The sequence below is a fragment of the Portunus trituberculatus genome, chromosome 48, assembly GCF_017591435.1.
Source record: "Portunus trituberculatus isolate SZX2019 chromosome 48, ASM1759143v1, whole genome shotgun sequence".
Classification (NCBI taxonomy): Eukaryota; Metazoa; Arthropoda; class Malacostraca; order Decapoda; family Portunidae; genus Portunus; species Portunus trituberculatus.
In genome coordinates, this window is record NC_059302.1 from 10,494,391 (window position 1) to 10,510,423 (window position 16,033).

The 16,033-nt window shown below is 38.8% G+C and overlaps 1 protein-coding gene across 3 annotated transcripts in view; it reads left to right on the forward strand.

Moving 5' to 3' along the window:
• LOC123498396 (sarcolemmal membrane-associated protein-like) overlaps positions 1–16,033 on the forward strand; it is a 123,560-nt gene that overhangs the window by 66,298 nt on the left and 41,229 nt on the right. For all 3 annotated transcript variants that reach the window (XM_045245503.1, XM_045245502.1, XM_045245504.1), the window contains exons 7-10: positions 6,730–6,825; positions 8,549–8,691; positions 15,321–15,456; positions 15,948–16,016. In XM_045245503.1, the coding sequence (XP_045101438.1) occupies positions 6,730–6,825; positions 8,549–8,691; positions 15,321–15,456; positions 15,948–16,016 (444 nt within the window). The remainder of the gene's footprint in view (positions 1–6,729; positions 6,826–8,548; positions 8,692–15,320; positions 15,457–15,947; positions 16,017–16,033) is intronic.

The following is a 16,033-nucleotide window of genomic DNA, read 5'->3' on the forward strand; positions in this document are numbered from 1 at the left end:
AGATTCAGGAGATGGAAGGCTCAAGTACCTTTTGTGGGCAACCTCTCTATCATGTATAGCACGAGAACAGGCTGAGTTAAACCAAGGTTTAGAAGGTTTAGGTTGAGAAAAGAATGAGGAATGTACGCCTCCATGCCAGATACTAACACCTCTGTTATGCGTTCAGCACAAAGAGATGGGTCTCTGACACGGAAGCAATAATCATTCCAGGAAAATCAGCATAATACCTCCTCAGGTCCCCCAACTGGCAGAGGCAAACGCCAGAGGCACCTTCGCTTTGGGGATCCTGCGGAGGGATTGGAAAAATAGGACAAGATACAGAGATGAGATATATATATATATATATATATATATATATATATATATATATATATATATATATATATATATATATATATATGTAAATGTAAATGTGTATATAAAATGTGTGTGTATATATATATATATATATATATATATATATATATATATATATATATATATATATATATATATATATATATATATATATATACAGTAAGTCCTCGTTATACGGTACATATGCGTTCCTGAAAACCTTACCGCATATCGAATTTACTATATACCGAACCCATTATAACATGTAATAATAGGAAATGCGTTCCAGCACGTCAAAAGTCACCCCTACAGAAATGAAAATACATGAAAATAATCATTATAAAAAAAGTAAAGTACTGCACAAAAGAAATAAACTGTTTTTATTTATCTTTCAATCGCCATGTATTCTATCTCAGTGATAGTCAACCTGGGTGCATGGTGCACCCCAGGGTGCATGATTTTTTTCAAAGGGTACATGGAAATAATGGGGTACATGGAGGGGTACATGACAAGGCTAGTGTGTACAAGAATGCACACTACGAAAAGGTGTTTTAGGAAGAAAATTGTAAGTGTAATGTAAGAAATTAATTTAAATTGAGATTATAGTATTAAAAATATGTGTATTATATTAGTATATTACACTCAGTATTAACTATAGTTACTATACACAGTATAAAGAGCCATTCCCCAGATAGGCAGATACTGCCCCAAAGTGTGGGGAAAAGTATGAGGAATTTGGTATAGGTACTTTTCACGACGGGTTTTGTGACACAATTCGCGCCTCACGGGTTGGCAACATTGCAGCTTGCGGGCCTGCGGCGGTGTACTGGTATTAGACGTGTCACTGGCGCTGGTAGTAGAGGTATACACTCAGTACAGTGCTACCCTCATTCTACCTTCACGTTCCTTCGGACGCACAGTCAAGTTGACTCCCGACTTAACCACTCAAAATCGCTCGTATATTGGTGAGTAGTAAATAATGATAGGTGGATGGAAGGAAACACGGCCATGACTTATCTAGTGCGGATGCCAACAACATATCTGGCAGAGAAAGGCTTCTCTAATCTGGTGGATATTAAAACAAAAAAGCGAAACCAGTTACAAGATGTGGATTCTCTGATGAGGGGGGCACTGGAAAGTGAAATAAAACCTCGCTTTGAAAAGATTGTTGGAACAATGCAGCAGCAACCCAGCCACTGAATATAAAACCTTTTTAATTTGCTGTTTTATAACTTGTGTGTATACAATGTGATATTCCATTTGTATTTTTTTTTCAAACCATTTGAAAAATCACATTATTTGTACATTTAAAAATAGAAATACAAAAGGTATACACATATAATTATATTGTTTTATTATACAGTTACCACCTATATAATTGTTTAGGACCAAGTAGCTATTTTTTATATTTAAAATAGAGACCTAATACTTTTATTTATATATTTTCGGTCTTAAAAATAAAAAAACTGATTTTTTTTTTTTTTTTTTTTTTTTTTTTTTTTGTCGACGGCGCTAGGGTACATGAATTTTTCAAGAGCTCCCGGAAGGGTGCATGATCTTAGAAAAGGTTGAAGAACACTGATGTAGAGCATATGTTTACTCCTGATGAGTGTTCCCAGCTGACAAGCAAAGAAACCGGGAAGAAAATAGCCAAAATATAGCTGTAAAAAGTCTAAACGTCTATCGACGTGCCTCAGTCTTCCATGATGAACATCTATCAACGTGTCCTGAGTTTTGCAGGTAAAGTTTATGTGGCCGCCGTGGTACAGTGGAACCATGCATGCTTTGGGATCCGAGGGGTCTCCAAGCGCACGGGTTCAAATCCTGTCCACAGTCCAAGTGTAGGTTGGGCTTCCTCACTCAGGGCAATGGTTCCCTAGTGGGTGGGCTTTGAGATAGGAGGTACCCCAAAAAGTATCCCCTTTAGCCCATAAATTCCCGTGAAAAGCCCACATGGTATAGATAAAAAAAAGAAAAAAGTTATTTTGAGCAACATAGTTAATTTATATCATGCATACAATAAACATTATATTTATCTTATATTAAATCTATATTTGGTTGGTATTTAAAGCATGTTAACTTTTTTTGAGGGTTGGGTAAATTCATATCACAAGAACGAATTAATTCTATTTCCATTAATTTCTATGGGAAAAATTGATTGGATGTACGATTTTTTTTTATATACATGTACGACGATTGTTACGGAACGAATTAAAATCATGTGTTGAATTACCACTGTATATATGTATGTATGTATGTATGTATATATATATATATATATATATATATATATATATATATATATATATATATATATATATATATATATATATATATATACACAGGCAACCCCGTTTAACGAAGGGGTTACGTTCCTAAAAAACACTTCGTTAAGCGAACCAATTATAACAAGTTTAACCTCTGATTTGAACTTCCATTGAGAGTAAGCAAAGCAAGAATGCATCATAGTACAGTAAAAGGTTTAATGAAAGTAAAAATTATGAAGTTAAACATTTAGGTAGTTTAATTTAAGTCATTATAATGTACACTAATGTATGTATGTACGTAACTTTATAATGTTGATGATCTTAACTTTATGAAGGGAGGGAGAGTGAAACGGGAAAGACACTAACCGGCAATCTGTGGAATGTAAACAAAGTGCGCATCATGGTACCGCATACAAAACTTATGTACCACATTTCCACAAGGCTTTCCATTTTATCCATTGTAGAGTCACGAGTTCAGGTGGTTCTTTTAGCTTTCAAGGAAGATACGGTCTCACCAGCCTTCTTAATAGAGTCTGCTGACTTGAAAATAGTAGACAGTAGATGGAGTCTAGATGGTGGCCAGCAAAGTTATTAGTTTTCTGGCCTCTCTCATGTCTGTGAATAATACCCAGCTTCACTTCGAGAGTAAGACACTTCCTGGTCTTCTTAGGAATGGTAGGCCACATTGCAGGGCGTTTTGGTTTCCAAATTTGAAAGCCCCATCGTATCATTCAAGCTGACAGGCTTTTGAATACATCAGGAGCTGCTGATACTAAGTATGAAGTTGAACTAGGGAAGATGAGCTGCTGGTGACGCTGTTATGTTTTGACTGGGAGTGAGTGGTGCGCATGATCTTGATCTTGATGCTACAGGTGACGCAGAATTTCTTCTGAGTCAGGTCTTTGTATCGGCAGTGCCTGTGTTGTCCACAAGAGGCTTGATTTTGATCTTTATTTTACAGGTGTCTCAGGATTTCTCCTGAAGCAGGCCTTAGTACCAGCAGCTCCTGATGTATTCAAGAGCCTGTCAGCTTGCATGATACGATAGGGCTTTCAAATTTGGAAAAAATTACCTGGATAAAACTTCGTGAAAGCGAGTTTGGTCTTCGTTAAATGAGCAGATGGTAGTAAAATGAAACCTTCATTGTAGCAAAATTTCATTGTGTGAACCTTCGTTAAACGGGGATTACCTGTATATATATTTATATATATATATATATACAGTCACCTCCCTGTTAACACGAGGGTTATGTTCCTGGAGATGTAGTGTTAACAGAAATCGAGGTAACAGAACATAATTTCTCCATAAGAAATAATGGTAATAGTTGGGGTTACGTTCCTGGACCTTGGGAAAGTCCGTCTGTTTTCAAGTTTTTTTTACTAAAATTCCTAAACAAACACACTAGTAATACATTTGAAGGTTACAGAAACACAAATAAAACATATTCTTACCATATTTGTATTTATTTATGCTGTGAGGGCTAGCTTCACACTATGGACAACAGGCAGAGTGGGAGCGCAGGAGTCAGTCAGAGCGCTTCTCCTACGCTCTGGCGGCGGGATATTCAACCAAACTCGCGTAACATCGAACATTTCGTGTTAACAGACTATATATTAATAAATTTTAAGTCATATAAGATCGAAATCGGGGTAACAGAACACGTGTTAAAAGGGAGGTGCCTGTATAGACAACCCCCGCTTAACGAACGGGTTACGTTCCCAAAAAAAAGTTCGTTGTGCGAATTTTCGTTAAGCAAACCAATTATAACAAGTTTGACCCTTGACCTGAACTTCCATTGAGAGTAAACTAAGCGAGAGTGCATCATAGTACAGTACAAAGTTTAATGAAAGCAAAAATTATGAAGTTAAACATTTAAGCAGTTTAATTTAAGACTAAGTCATTATAATGTACACTAATATATGTATGTAAGTAACTTTATAATGTTGATCTCATGAAGGGAGGGAGAGTGGAGCGGGGAAGACGCTAGCTGGCAACCTGTGGAATGTAAACAAAAGGCGCATCATTGTACCGCATACAAAACTTATCTATCATATTTCCACAAGGCTTTCCATTTTATCTGTTGCAGAGTCACAAGTTCAGGTGGTTCTTTTAGCTTGCAAGGAAGATATGGTCTCACCAGCCTTCTTAATAGAGTCTGCTGACTTGAAATTAGTAGAGACAGTAGATGGAGTCAAGCCATGGTGGCAAGCAATGCTATTTGTTTTCTCACCTCTCATGTCTGTGAATAATATCCAGCTTCACTTCAAGAGTAAGAGACTTCCTTTTCTTCGTAGCAACGCTAGGCGACATTGCAGGGCTGATTGCAAGGCGTTTTGGTGACATGTTGAGTGTGAGAGGACAAGCTGGGGCTGGACCCTGTTTTTGTTTTTAACTAAGAGTGGGGAAGGGTAGGGGAGTGAATGGTGCGCGTGTTGTCCATGAGAGGTGCACATGTATTCAAAAGCCTGTCAGCTTGCGTGATACGGCGGGGCTTTCAAACTTGGTAAAAATTACCTGGATAAAATTTTGTTAAAGCAAGTTTGGTGTTTGTTTTATGAGCAGATGGTAGTAAAAGGAAACGTTCGTTGTAGCAAAATTTCGTTGTGTGAACGTTCGTTAAGCGGGGGTTGCCTGTATACAGTGGAGACTCAATACTCAAACTTAATTCATTCCAAATGGCTGTTTGAGTATTAAAAAGTTCAACTACTGATGCCAATAATTATTTCTAATCTAAGCAAACCTTAAGTTTATAAAAATTTCATTTTTGACTATTTTGATTTGTACATACCATAAGTGAAGGCTGGTGATGGATAACTTAGAAGAGGAGGGGAGAAGGATGTGGAGGAGGAGGGAGGTCGCAGGAGGACCAGTCACCATCCATGAAAATGTCTTTTTAATTTTTTCTCCGGGTGTGATTTCTGGAGTGCTGTGGCTCGCTAACACTTGCACTCTCACCAGATTCCTTATTTTCATCACTAGGAAGCATCTGTTGTGCCATTGTAAGTTTCAAAATGAAAAACTACTGACAATGCAGAAGAATGTGGTTTTTTCAACACTGCGGCAGGACTAGGGATGCGCACCAGCTTCCAGTACACCGGTATTACCAGTAATACAGTACCAGAGCAGTTCAGTGGCGGCTGTGAGAAGGGATATGACATAGTTTTGTATACGACCAAAGCCGTTTGATTACCAGATATTTTCACCACTAATAAGCCTTTGATGTTAATGTAAGTTTATAAATGAAAAACTACAGATAGAATGCAAGAGAATGTTATCCTGATGACCACAGCAGCACAAGTCACAACTGATGGACAGAGGAAAGGGAGAGGCCAGGGAGCCTTTGTGTACAACCATGTGTGTGGACGTTTGACTATCAAGTATATTTTCAAGTATTAAATCAAACTTTTGCGTTTAAGTAATTAGACGTTCGAGTAATGAGTCTCCACTGTATATATAAACTTGTAGCTCAATGACGGTCACCCAGGGTGCATGAATTTTTTCAAAGGGTACCTGAAAATAATGATATACAGTACATTAGAGTACATGAAATAGCCATTGTGGTTAAGAATGCACAGTATTAAAAGATGTTTGAAGAAGAAAGTTTTGTCATTTAGAAGTTAATTAAAACTGAGATTAAACTATTACACATATATTTTATGAAGAAGAAAGTTTTGTCATTTAGAAGTTAATTAAAACTGAGATTAAACTATTACACATATATTTTATGGTATAGTAAACACTGTATTGCAACTTGGACCTTAGCGATGGAGATGTAGCTTTTTTTTTTTTTTTTTTTTTTTTTTTTTTTTCTCCCAATTAGTATAAAAATCATTTAGGACTGAGTAGCTATTTTTGATGTTAGAATAATTTTATGTTTTTATTAGTATATTTTTTACTCTCAAAACTAGAAAGAAACAAAATATTTTTGGTAATCTTAAGATCTTGTGTGATACATAATTTTTTCTAAACTTCCTGAATGGGTGCATAAACTTTGAAAAGGTTCGAAACCACTCTTATAGTACAGCTGTGTAATATGCTCAGTACTAAACACTGTATTAAGGTGAGTATTAGTGGTGTATGGTATGGCTAGTGGTGTATACTGAGTGGTGTTCGGTTTGACCAACAGGAAGCCGCCACTCACAGCTGGAAGGCCATGATTGATGAGGACCGGCTACTGCAGCGGTTAGAGACCCTGGAAGCTCAACTCACTACGTATGCCAAGGTAATGCAATGCCTCTCCTTGTTTATATGCATTTCTTCACTTAAATTTAAGCATAGGCTTCTTCCAACTCTCCACTCATTCTTACTATGAACACTTCACCAATGCAAAATTTCAATTGTTTCTTCTGTTCTTTTATCCATTTTACCGAGAAACTCAAGAACTCTCCACGTATTTCTATTTCACCTATCTATGACATTAGCTATTTCAAGAATTGGGAATTAAATTGGCCACTTTTAAATATTTTCCAACTTTGTGGTCTTGCTCATAGTATACACTGCTGGTCAGAGCGGAAGGTGCGGTACCTGTGACATCCTGTGAAGGAGATTAATGACACAGAAATATTTCAATGAGGGTATTCACCTAAACTAGTAATTGATAGGGTGCCCTCGTGCCTTCTTGACCTTTTTGAGTCTCTTGGGAAGTGATTCACCAGGTGGTGGAGATACTGAGCATCAATATTGTCCCATATGTCCTGAATAGTGGCTCGGAGGTGTGGGTGAGAGGAGGTATCTCTCTCCTTTAGCTTCAGTTTTATGTATGCCCAGATATTTTTTATAGGGTTAAGGTCTGGCAAATTTGCAGGCCAAGGTTTTAAAAGGCTGAGATTGTAGAAATCAAACCAGTCAATAATTAACTTTGCCGTATGGCACGGTGCACCATCTTGTATGAAGGTATCAGCATTGCACTTTTCCATACACTCTTTTAACTCGTCCAGAATTAGCTCAAAGTAGTTATTTTGGTTCATAAGAGCATTCTTTGGCAAAAACACTAATTTTCCAAGACCATAGTAAGAAAAACAGCCCCACACCATCAAAGAATCTGGGTGTTTTACTGTGTGTGTTGTGTAGCGTGGATCATAATGGTTACTACCGCGTCTGTAGTACACAGTTTCTTTGGTTGTCTGTAACCTGAAAGCTTGCCTCGTCTAACCAAAGTACCCTACACCACTTATCTAAGATACAATCTTTGTGCTGAAACACAAATGCAGGCCTACTGTTTAGGTGACCATGTGTGAGGCAAGGTTTTGAAACTGTACGGCAACTGCGGTATCCCAAGTCACGTTTCACATATCTCCGTACATTCCTTTCACTTGAAGTACTTCAGCCAGCAAAGCAGGGTTCTTGGCCTTAAGTTCCTTGCTGTGTATGCAAGGGTTGGCCTCAAGCTGTCTTCAAATAATGTTCAGAGTTCTCTGGCTCACACTTCGCTTACGCCCTTCAAGCTTGTAAGATGGTGGCGAAGTGTCTCTTCCTCTCTCACAATTAATTTTGGTCCAACGTTAAACAGTTCTGAGAGCTATGCCAGTGTTCGCGGCAATTTCTTGAGTTGACTTATTTTCCCTCACTAAGGCACAAATAACTGAGGTTAGATTTGGGCCTTACTAATTAGTTTCCTTGGTCCCATAATAGGTAGTAACAGGGCAGAATGGTAAACTCAGGCATCCACAAAAAGGGGCCATGAGGGAGTGAAAGAAAATTCAAATTCAAGCACATGAGCCACAGGCGAACGTTGACTAAGGAAACGTATCATCTACTTTGACTACTAGAGCTGCAGATTTGTCAGGTAGCGACATACAGCAAATCCCGCCATATGTTTAAGAGTTAAGAAGGAATGAATGAAATTTTATCAGAGTGGAAGTCGTGGTCCTTTTCGCGCCTTCTGCTCTGACCAACAGAGTATTCCCTGCCTGTCATGGACTTCTAAATGCTATCTTTTCCTTCAGAATTACCCAGAGGACAGTGTGAGGGAGGAGATGCGGAGGCTTCTGGACGAAAAGTGTCAATATGAAACCACTGCCAAAGAATCCTTAAGAAGAGTTCTACAGGAAAAACTTGACACTGCTGCAAAACTTGCAGATTTAGAGAGGTAAGAAATATCTTTATTTATTTTATTTGATTTGTTTTGATGTACCAGATTAAGAGGCTTTTGTACATTTTTTTTAGTTATATTTGTAAATGCGTGACTATAATTCACTGAAAAGTTGAGTTTCTACATACAGGGGATTTCTCATATTATGCAAGGGACACGTTCCTGAAGAGATCGTGTAATGTAAAAATTTTGTTAAGTGAACATATTTATTGAACTGAACTGTACTATACAGTACATGCCAAGCCTGGAGGATTGCATTCAGCTGACTAAGTTGAAGGATACAGCATATTGGCAGTGCACATGGATAATACCTAGGGCTGTATTCTACATAATTATTGTCAGGTCTCAAAGAATTCTTGAGCATCACCCCATTGACCCTCTTAAAAGCTGTTTCACACCAGAGACAGTGCACCTGACGCATGAGGAGCAAAGCTGCGTGGCTTAAAATCTTCTCAGTGTATTTCCAATAGGAGTGTTCACTCTGGATGTGAAACTTTGGGACAGATGCCAGCCACACCATGCACACAGATTCCAAGATCGCCAGGCAGGCAATTTTTCTGGCCATAGCATCGATGGCTCATGCCCCTTAGGACTCCCGCCTATGTGCTTTCATCTCCAGAGGCATACCTCTTTTTGACCACACCGTTCTGACTCTTCAACTCTCACTCGCTCACTCACTGTCCTTTACTGTGAATTGATGGATGTCCTGTAGTTGGTGCCTTGCTTCTTGATATCTTGTTCATTAAATGATAGAACTTCATAGAACTGAGCTGGAGTCAGTCTGAAATCCATTTCTAGCTCTTAAATAAGATGATAATTTACCACATTCCAGTTGTTTCATATTTGCTGGATACACCCAATTCCTTTTCCTCTTATTATTCAAGGCTAAAGATAACTTTAATAACTCCTCCTCCTCCTCCATCTGGCCCACGCTTTTGTCCTGCGCAGACATGTGACCTGACCTTCCGGGACTGTCCTACCTAGCAGTATCAGCAGCCACGTGCTAAGTTTTTTACTTTTGCTTTGTTTAACCCGTTACCTTTCCTGTAACAGCTTAGAGTTAATACATATTACACAAAACATCTTGATGCTAACACAGTGTAACACTTCTTGTTTTGTCAGTACATAGGTTTCTGCCTTTACACTTGTGTGCTTGTTTCTGGTAGTATTTTTGTACCTTTAGCTTGGGATAGTTAATTCTATTTCTTATTGTCCTGTTGCAGGGCAAGTGTGCCTTTTTTGTGTGCTTTTTTTCTTTGTTTTTGTGCTTTTATTGTGTTTTGTTTCCGTGCTGTTTAGATTGACAGGCTTCCCTGTGAGTACACGGCTAGTATTCCCAAGGAAATAACCACACCTGTGCGGACTGCCCTTCAAGGGACCAGATTAAGACCTGCAATACCCATCAGCCACAGCCACTAATTCCATAATTATCTTCATTCCAGCCTCTCCAACTGTCGTTTTCGTTTTGATTTAAGCTACGTGTTAATAATGCCTTCAGATCTAAAATCTTGCAGGAACTGCAATGGAAGGTTTGCCAGGCAGTACTACAAGGACTACTTTTCCAGACCTGTCTGCAGACTGTGTGACTCCCATTCTCATCTAGAGGAAGCTGTGGCAGAGGGAAACGGAAGGTTTGCTGAACTAAAAGGTAACTTTGATTCACTGCAGGATACCTGAACACGTCTGGAAGAACCAGTAGCAGAAGGGAACAACAGGTATACTGAACTGAAAATTAGATTTGACACCCTACAGGAATTCGTCACAGCGAATATTGGAAGGAGCACCACGACAGACAGTCTGCCACACACCTCCGTAGCCCCACCCACACCTGACTCTCGCTCATCCCTCTCTTCGGATCCTGCCTTCATACCAGTCAGAAATGGAGCAAGGCAAGACATGCGACGCACCCACCTCTTCCCTAACAACTTACAATCACTTCTCTATTCTCAGTGAACAAGTGGATGAAGCACAGGAGACCAGACTTGTGGGAAATTCCATTGTCCATGGTCAGCTGGAAGAGTTCTGTGGACGTGATGCTGTCTCGTAGGTGATGGTACTGCCTCCCAGGAGCCACAATGTGTGACATCACGGACTGTGTTGAGGACGTGACTAACGACGCCACTAACGATACACTTTGTCATCCATGCAGGTACAAGTGACGTCCACCGCTCCTGCTCAGAAGAACTGATGGAGAAATAAAGGAGATGATCAAGAAATATTATAATTTCAGGTATTCTCCTGAAGATCAACACTGACGCACGTTTCTATAACTTTGCTTTCAGCACTAATAACAGATTGAAGACTCTTTGCCAACAGGAAAACATTGAGTTTCTAAACATGTGGAATGACTTTTATAACGAACACAAATTATTTCACAGAGACGGTCTCCACCTAAAGTCCTAAATGCAGTGGGAGCAGCCAGGATGGGGAGACTAATCCATGATAAAGTTTGTCCACAGATCAAAAAACGTGCAATTGGCAGAAGGAACTTCAGCATCGTAAGTTCATCTTCAGATTCAGGCAAGATCAGAGCTTGATATTTCAATGCCCATAGTCTACGAAATAAATTTAATGAGCTCCAAGCTCTTATATATCAAGAAAACTATGACATCATAGGCATCACAGAAACTTGGATTTAATTCAGTGCACTGAGATTACCTCGCAGAATATTCACTTGATGACTATAACCTTTTTAGTAGTGAGAGATCTCACCGTACAGGGGGCGGTGTAATGTTTTACGTTAAAAGTACTCTTCAACCATGGCAAACATAGATGTCAATTTCATTCATATAGAAAATAAATCACGAAAAATAACATTAGGTCTCGTCTATCGTCCTCCAGTCCAAGTCATCCACCACAGACAAAAAAGTGTATGAACAAATCGCGGACATTTGCAAAGTAAACAATTGCATTATTATGGGAGACTTAACCTTCCAGTCACAAGGTGGGGTGAACCACTGATTGCTCATGCAGGCCAGCAGCTATACAATAACCTACTTGAAAGCTCTCTCCACCAACACATCAGGCATCCGACAAGAGGTAACAATATCCTTGATATCGTTCTAACAAATGATGAGAATACTATTGAAAATGTGGAAATTGGACCAGAATTCAGTTCCAGCGATCATCGCACCTTAAAATTCACCATAAATTTTGACAAAGGAAAAGTGAATGAAAGTAAAGAAAAAGTGCCAGACTATCGGCGTGCAAACTACACAAGACTCCGTATGCAGCTTGCATCCATTGACTGGAATATACTGCTGGAAACACCAGATGTAGATAAGACATGGGAGGTGTTTGCTGAAAAGATAAATGATACAGCTAAGATGTGTATACCACTAAGAAACAGAAGGAAAATACTAAACACCAAACCGAAATGGTGGAATAATGAAATTAAAAGCTGTCTTCTAGCAAAGAAAGAAGCATACAACAAATACAAATTAACACAGCATAATAATGATAAATTAGAGCATGACAGATTGCGTAGAAAAGCAAAAAAGTTGATAAAAAGCAGCAAAAAATCTGTAGAAGCTCAGATCGCAAACTCCTGTAAAACCAACCCAAAGGAATTTCACAGTTATGTAAAATCCAAAAGAGTCTTAGCCTCAACAATTGGTCCACTCATAACAGAAAACGGAAACCAAATAGATAACGAAGTTGAAATGGCAAACGTCCTAAATAGATTCTTCTCAACAGTCTTCACGACTGAAGATGTCCAAAATAGTCTGCCCATGCCAGAGCCTCAGGCACAAGGCAAAACACTGCCTGACTTCATAGTTACAGAAAATGAAATCCTCACAGTCATGAACAGCATGAACGTAAACAAAACGCCTGGACCAGACAAGATATCACCCAGGCTTCTCAAAGAAGCGAAAAATGAGCTCGTGAAACCACTCACGATTATATTCAATAAAACTTTACAAGCAGGAAAGTCCCCAGGAGTGGAAGCTAGCAAATGTCACGCCCATTTTCAAGAAAGGAAATAAATCACTCCCAGCTAATTACAGACCAATCAGCCTTACTTCAGTAGTGTGCAAGCTGATGGAAACGATAATCAGAGATAAGATTGTCAAATTTTTAGAAGAAAATAAGATCATGAAGGATTCACAACATGGTTTCAGAAACAAGAGATCCTGCTTAACAAACCTACTAGACTTCTTTTATGAAGTTTTTAACTCGTATGACGAGACAAAAGCAGTGGATGTTATTTATCTTGATTTCCAGAAAGCTTTCGACACTGTCCCTCACAAGAGGCTAATCAGCAAAGTAAAAGCTCACGGCATAGCTGGAAATACCCTGAAATGGCTGGAAGACTGGCTCTCTGACAGAAAGCAACGTGTTGTTATAAATGGAAAAGAATCAGAGTGGCACAATGTAAAAGTGGTGTTCCTCAAGGCTCTGTATTAGGACCAGTTCTTTTCATTGTTTATATTAATGATATTGATGAAGGAATCACTTGTAAAATAAGCAAATTCGCGGACGACACCAAAATAATGAGCAAAGTTACATCAACGTCACAATGGCAAGAACTACAGTGTGACTTAAATAAACTGACACGCTGGGCAGAAAAATGGCAAATGAAATTCAATATAGAAAAGTGTAAAGTCTACACATTGGAAGTAACAATGTACAAGCAAAATACGTAATGAGTAATGTACCTCTGGAAAGTGCTGAGAATGAAAAAGATCTTGGTGTTGTGGTGTCTAAAGATCTCAAGCCGAGCAAACACTGCACAGAAGCAGTAAAGAATGCAAATAAATTAGTTGGGTTCATTGGAAGAACCTTTGAATTTAAATCAGAAAAAGTTATCCTTACTTTATATAACTCATTGGTGCGTCCTCAGCTTGAATACTGTGTGCAGTTCTGGTCACCATATTACAGAAAAGACATTGAAAAACTGGAAAGGATCCAGCGTAGAGTGACCAAGATGATTCCGAGATTGAGAAACAAGCCGTATGAGGAACGACTGGAAGCATTAAATTTATTCAGCTTAACAAAGCGCAGGATAAGAGGAGACCTAATCGAAGTTTTCAAAATTTTTCAGGGATACAACAACCTTGATGTCAATAAATATTTTACTATTGATCATTCCACCATAACAAGGAATAATGGATTTAAAATTACACCAAAACGCTTTAAAACCCACGAGGCAAAGCACTTTTTCTTTAATAGAATTGTTAACATTTGGAATAAGCTTCCTTCAGAAATAGTAAACAGTACTTCTATTGCATCATTCAAAACCAAAATTGATAAATATTTAAAGAATAACCCCAACAAGCTCTCTTCTTGTCTGAATAATTAAACATGATACTATATTAACTTTCTTATAGATAGATATGTAGAGTTCACCGTAGGGTGAATAATAGAATCTCCTTTCATCCTTTCCTGTGAAAATTCCATGTCAGTTTTCCCATACTGCATGGTACTTTTCCAAACTATTTTCCATGTCAATGAAAGCTGGAGGGAGTGGTGGGTGGGAAGGAGCCTTCTCCTGTACTGTTCTGTCTCTCTTATCTGTAGCCAGTTAGTAGTTACCAGACAGCCTCGAAAGGACCAAGAGGTCTGTTTCTGTTTCTTTCCTTTGTATTCCTCCTCCTCCTCCTCCTCCTCCCCCTCCCCCTCCTCCTCATCCCCCTCCCCATCCCCTGCCTCCTCCTCATCCCCTTACCCCTCCCCCTCCTCCTCCTCCTCCTCCTCCTCCTCCTCCTCCTCCTCCTCCTCCTCCTCCTCCTCTTCCTCTTCCTCTTCCTCCTCCTCCTCTTCCTCCTCCTCCTCCTCCTCCTCATCATCATCATCATCAAGAACTGTCAAGTCAGCCAGCATCCACCACAGAGAATGTCTCGCTTAGCATCACACCCGGTGTGAACATACCCATAGCCACTAAAGCCAGTCCAATTCTCGTGCATCGTGTGCCTCGTCTCTGGTGTGAAACGGCCATAATTAAGGCTCACAATATGTCAATATTAAATATATGGAAAGAAATAGGTTCTTGACAAAATTTTCTTTTATCTGAATTATTTTAACATAGTTACTGCTTTTGGGAATAGTTAGACAGTGTATAAAAAAAATTGATATAAAAAATAAATAAATATGAGAAGATTGCACCCAACAGCCTGACATGTGGCAAGGTTTGTTGAGTCTGGGGAAACTGATCGTACCCCTCCGTGCAGTTATTTATAATAATATATTATTGCATCAAAGGAGGACATTATATAGTCCTTATTATTGATATTTATTGTTAAATTAATGATAAAAACTGTTGGGGGATCAGGTCATGATACATACTTGTACAGCCACGTTCCCACGATGTTGACAGGAGTTAAGACGGTCATTGGCATTGCTGTAACAGGGTTAATCCTGTCTTAACACTTACTCACAAGGTTAGAGCCTGTCATAGATGGATTTGTGTCTAAAATGCACTGTTTTGTTTGCATCAGGGAACTAAATTAGCTGCACAACTTGATTACCTTGATATGATGTTTTTTCTAGATAGTCTGTAATATGAAAAATGACTAGTTTTTATACAATATGAAAATGACTAGTTTCTATTTATCTTACTCCAAAATTGCATCCAAACACTCATAAATCAAGAAATCCCTGTATGCTAAGTTCATGTTTTTCCCCAGAACATTGAGTACTTCTGAGGATGAGTTGTCTCACATGAAGGAGATTTGCGAGTCTTCACAAAAAGAACTTGCTGACCTCCTAGAGAAGCAAGCTGCACAGAACGAACAAGTCATCCAGCTAACAGAGAAACTTAAGGTGCTGAGTCTCACTCTTCCTTTTCCCTTATTGGGAAGTGCAGCAAGTATAAACTTATCGCAATAGTAACAGAGTTCAGGTATCCCCCAGTTTTCATTTAAAACCGTGATAACAGGGTAACATGAAACAAAGAGTCCTTTCATTTTGAGGTTTATGGAAATTTGAAGCTATTTAACCAAGAAGTAATGAATGCATTCCACATTTACAAGGAATAATTTCATCTGGGGATTGTATACATACACCTTTTTAATTATCTTTTTCATTTGATATCCAAGGTTCTTGGTGTTAATCAATTTAGATCCACAATGAAACTGCAGAATGAAATAGAGTATTGATACCATCATGCATGTGAAACATTTCAAAATACAAATGGATCTCAAAAGATTTGTAGCAACAGATTAGTGCCTCACATTTTATAGGGCACAACTAATATAGTGAGGAGGGGAATGGTGTATAGTAGTCATGGATAGTAATGATGGCTTGATTGACAGGCTGCCGAAGACCAGCTCAAAGATGCAGAGGAAAACTACGAACAGGAGAAGAAAGAGATGGTCAATAAGATTGTGGAGAAGTCTAG